Source organism: Populus alba, chromosome 7 (genome assembly GCF_005239225.2).
Source record: "Populus alba chromosome 7, ASM523922v2, whole genome shotgun sequence".
Lineage (NCBI taxonomy): Eukaryota > Viridiplantae > Streptophyta > Magnoliopsida > Malpighiales > Salicaceae > Populus > Populus alba.
Window position 1 is genome coordinate 11,971,001 of NC_133290.1, and position 4,892 is coordinate 11,975,892.

A 4,892-nucleotide genomic window follows, 5' to 3' on the forward strand; every position below is an offset into this window, starting at 1 on the left:
ATCTTATAGCTGTTTATGTATTCGTTTAATTAATGTATATATCTACAGATACCGATACTTTCTTTTTAGGAGTGGATGGAATCATGGAAATTAACTTGAATATAAACGATCTAGCTAGGGAGTAAAATAAACAGACAACGCAGCTTTAATAAACTATCCAGCAAAAGATGCATGGGCTTGGTTCTGCATGCTCAAATTAAAAACTCTAAAAATGGAAGAACATAAAGGAACAGATCGCAGCTGGTTTTGCAGAATACCATATAACTAGGAAGGTTAGAGGTGTTAGTTTTCTTCGTGATTACTAGGGGCGTTTCAAGGACCGGGAAGGGTCAGGTCAAGGCTGCTCAAGACCTTACCTTACCTTTCCTTTCTCATGGTGTGGTATGGTTTGGTGTTTTCATGAGAGGGAGGGATCGGAGGTGGGCTCTAAATTGTTTATGCATCCAAAGCCGAAGGTGCAGGTGGATGACGAGTTGGTGGGGCTGGCATCTATATTTACACGTGGCGGGAATCCACCATAGTCAAGTCAACCAAAGAATGTCTTCCACGTACACAAACTGCTAGCTGGCAAGGAAGTTATGGAAGACGGCTAGGGGCCAAAGCCGCATGTGGGTCCACTTCAGGATTTCGGGTGCTGGGCCAGTTCTGTGGGTCCGCAGTTTAGAGTTTACTAGGAGAGGGTGCATGAGGCCCTCTCGTCCGTCTTGGTTTGCAACTATAAATCGACCATTCCGGCTGTGCCTCTCTTGCAAGCATACATTACCTCTCGCTCTCTCTTAAAAAATCATTGTGAGCGGTTTGTTGGCTTCTCTTCTTCACATTCTCTCTTTCTCTGTCTCTCTTTTTCTTCCTCTCTATATTTCTTCTTGAAGCTTAAAGAGTGATAAAACAGAGCACCCTGTTTCGATTCCTCTGGTTCTTCTTCACTACTCCAGCTTGTTCTAGCTTCTAATATTAGTGTCTTCTACTCTTAAGGTAGCGTAGTTTTCTCAAATGGGTTTTTCTTGATTCTTGATTATATAGTCTTGATTGGGTTCCAAATCTTGTATGTACTTATTTGAAAGAAAATGTGATTTTGGTTTTTTGTTTTTTCTAGTGGAAAGATGACAAACCAAAATGTGGTAGTGGCTGATACAAATTCTGGACTCAACTTGGCAATCACAGTGCATGTAACAAACTCCTCCATCTTCACCACGGCGGCCCAGAAACCTCCAGCGGCACCAGGTGGTTACATATCCATATCTAGAAAGAAACTCTTAAAGAATCTGGAAATCAATGGAGGAGCAAGAATTAATGCTTGGGTTGATTCCATGAAAGCCTCATCTCCTACTCATATCAAGTCCACACCTTCTGTTAATGAAGAACAAAGTTCATGGATTGTGAGTACACGCAGAACCCAAAAACCTAATCTCTATACTAATTCAAGTTCGAGAAAGGACCAGTTTTGCAAGTATCAAAAGATGACTCCTTTTTATTTATTTATTTTTAATGTGGTGTTTGCAGCTTCACCACCCATCAGCACTGGAGATGTTTGAGCAGATAATTGATGCCTCTAAAGGAAAGCAAATTGTTATGTTCTTGGACTATGATGGCACACTTTCTCCTATTGTTGATGACCCAGATAAAGCTTTCATGTCCAAGCAGGTGGTATTGAGTCCTTTGTACAGTACATCTCTCTTTTTATATATATATTATATATATATTGTTACTGAAGTTTCTGTTGTGGTAAACTTAGATGAGAGCAACAGTGAGAAAGCTTGCAAGATTTTTCCCTACTGCAATAGTGAGTGGGAGGTGCAGAGACAAGGTACATTTGGAAGCTTTTTCCTTTTCTTTAATGTAATATTAGAGGCTAATAAGTACATCTTACTCTGTCTTTTCTGTTCGTGTGGTCTGTAATTCTGAGCTTAACTTCGTAATCTTCATCTATATTTTATAGGTGTATAACTTTGTACGGTTAGCAGAACTGTACTATGCTGGAAGCCATGGCATGGACATTAAAGGACCAGCAAAAGGCTCCAAATACAAGAAAGTGAGTGAGCTTTACCACTGTATTTGCAAGTACCATCTAGTAAATGGCTTCATGAATTTCCCCTATCTTCTTCCGCAAAATGATAGAAATTCTTGTCTTTTATGTTGTATTTTTCAGGGCGGTGATGGTGTTGTCTTTCAGGCTGCCAGTGAATTTCTTCCCATGATAGATGAGGTAATTTACTCCATATATGTTATAGAAATAATTCAAAGTCTTGATGATATTTACATCGTTTTTTATTACGGGATTTCAGGTTTACGAAGAATTGGTAGAGAAAACTAAAACAACTCCAGGGGCCAAGGTGGAGAACAACAAATTCTGCCTCTCTGTGCACTATCGCTGCGTTGATGAGAAAGTAGGAGTCGCGCACCAAATAATATTGCTACGACTATTATATTAAAAAGTAATATATATTTTAGCTAACTTTAATGCATGAAAAAAATACAGAAATGGAGTGGACTGGCACAAGTAGTTAAGTCAGTGTTGAAGGAGTACCCAAAGCTTCGACTTACTCAAGGAAGAAAGGTGTGGTTTGGCATCTAATTAATAATAAATTAATTAACAATACTGTATTTATTTATTTCTTAACTTTGTAATATTTTAAGAGTATATAAAACAAGAGATGTCTCACTTTCAGCACCATTTTGTTTTACACAGGTTTTAGAAATCCGCCCGACCATTAAATGGGACAAAGGAAAGGCTCTTGAATTTTTGTTAGAGTCACTTGGTAAGTTTAGTGTTGTTTTCCTGTCGCTTTCCCGTAATTGATTGATAATAATCACGAACTAAAAAAATACACTTTTTTTTTTTTAATTATTGGAATCAAACAGTTTCAATGTATCTCAAGAAACCGAAATAAATAAATAAATAAAACCAAGTGTTTAAAAAGGTGTCAACCCCCCCCCCCCACTAGATTTGTCTATCTACTTGGGAGAAAAAAAATTAAAGCCAGACAAGTAATAGTGCTGGATAATAATTAGTGTTGTACTTTTAATTAATGACCTTTAACTCTACTAATTAATTTATATATATATATCTCCTACAGGATTCGCCAATTGCACTGATGTCTTTCCTGTTTACATTGGAGATGATAGAACGGACGAAGATGCATTTAAGGTATCCTATGCTTAAAATATAAACAAGATCTCTCCTTTATAGTTTATACATCAAACTTTAATTCAGATCTTTTAAGGGTAATAATATTTTTTGGCTACTGTTATCAGGTACTAAGAGAGAGAGGACAAGGTTTTGGTATCTTGGTCTCTAAAATCCCAAAGGACACTAGTGCATCTTATTCCCTCCAGGAACCCACCCAGGCAAGTATCCACCACATGTATAATTGCTGTTATTCAGCGATGATTCTTTTTCTTTTTTCCTTTTTCTTATGAGCAGTAACTAGCTAGCAGATACACGAGCTAGCCAGCCATGTAGCTTATGAGTTCTGAATGCTCCTACAGGTTATGGATTTCTTGCGACGTCTGGTGGAGTGGAAACGGCTGCCCTTTCAAGGGCGGTCAAGGGTGGTGTAAAGAGTAGAGGGAGGATTGAGACAGTACAGATATACCCACCCCTTCAAGAAATGTAATTAAGGGTGGGATGTTAGACTATGTAATCATCTCTTGTTCAAGATTAAAAAGTATGAACAAGAAAAGTAGGAAATATAATGACTATCTTCTTGGCTTGAAAGGCTCTGTATATCTTGTAGCTAGCTAGCTGGGTACAAGGGGAGATTAAGATCTGTGTAACTTAATTGCAAGTAATTAATCTAATTAAATGCATAGATATTTCAGCCTCATCTCCTCTACACCCTTGACTCGAGCACAAAATAAAAATAAAATAATGAAGATTTATTTTTAAATTGAGTGTGGATGAAAGTGTGTGCGCTCTCCATAACCAAACCTAATAATTAAACAATATTGTAAGCTCCCCCATATGGGCTGCTGAAAGAATACAAATTGTTTTTTCTTTGCACATCTTTGTGGGCATCTTTGGGAAAGGATATTTGCAAGAATAATTCCCCTGGACGGAATTCATTACTAAATGACGATGGTGCTACAGATCATCTTTTCCGTAGCTAGTGATCCATTATTATGTGAGAACAAGTCCATTCCAAGGCCTTCAACCTTCATGTCTAAGGACATGAACGTGGGAACCATGTTCAATTTTTCATCATTGATCATCCTACTTTATTGATTAAAAACCTTTTGTTCTACAGAAAGTAGTCTCTACTTCGAGATTTACGATATTTCGGGAGAATGATGTAGCAACATCTCAACGTTACTCGCCATCTAATTAATAGCCTCATTCTCAATTACAAAACCTAGCTTGATGAACAATTTAAGAGTGTGCTGGCATTGCATTTGAGCAATCCAAAAACTTTTAAAAATTTTGGGTTTGATTAACATCCAAACATATAATAAGTGTGGCCTCGCAATGTTGTTAATATTTTATTTTTCTTGACATTATTGTTACTATTATTTTTTCAATGTAATTAAAGCCACTGCAGCTTGGCATGCCTTAGCTCACACACACTTGCATGTGCTTGGGACCTCAAATCGCAAACAAAGCCCCCGAAGTGTGTTGATATGAACAAATAACTTAATCCCTCTTAAATGTCTTTCTTTGTTTATATTTTAGAAATAGTTTTAAATTTATATCTTTCTTTTTTTTGTTTTTTTATCCAAATATATTTATATCTGTTTATTTTATCTTGGATACTAATCAAACGCAACGACGACTTTGAACAACTGATGGGATTGGTAATTATGTATACCACAGAAAGAACACAAGGCTTTCAGAATCTGCTTCTTTCAGCTATGCAGCTTCAAATGTGTCTAGTTCATTTTTTCCAAAGGAAACT

General features: G+C 37.0%; 1 protein-coding gene across 1 annotated transcript; it reads left to right on the forward strand.

Moving 5' to 3' along the window:
- The first annotated feature begins 759 nt into the window (after positions 1–759).
- LOC118043593 (probable trehalose-phosphate phosphatase J) lies at positions 760–3,837 on the forward strand. The gene is made up of 12 exons (XM_035051614.2): positions 760–975; positions 1,097–1,379; positions 1,504–1,644; positions 1,736–1,807; positions 1,940–2,032; positions 2,150–2,206; positions 2,286–2,387; positions 2,480–2,557; positions 2,690–2,759; positions 3,078–3,148; positions 3,256–3,348; positions 3,490–3,837. The coding sequence occupies exons 2-12, from the start codon at positions 1,104–1,106 to the stop codon at positions 3,559–3,561; spliced, it is 1,125 nt and encodes a 374-aa protein (XP_034907505.1). The 5' UTR covers positions 760–975; positions 1,097–1,103; the 3' UTR covers positions 3,562–3,837.
- The last annotated feature ends 1,055 nt before the right edge of the window (positions 3,838–4,892 follow it).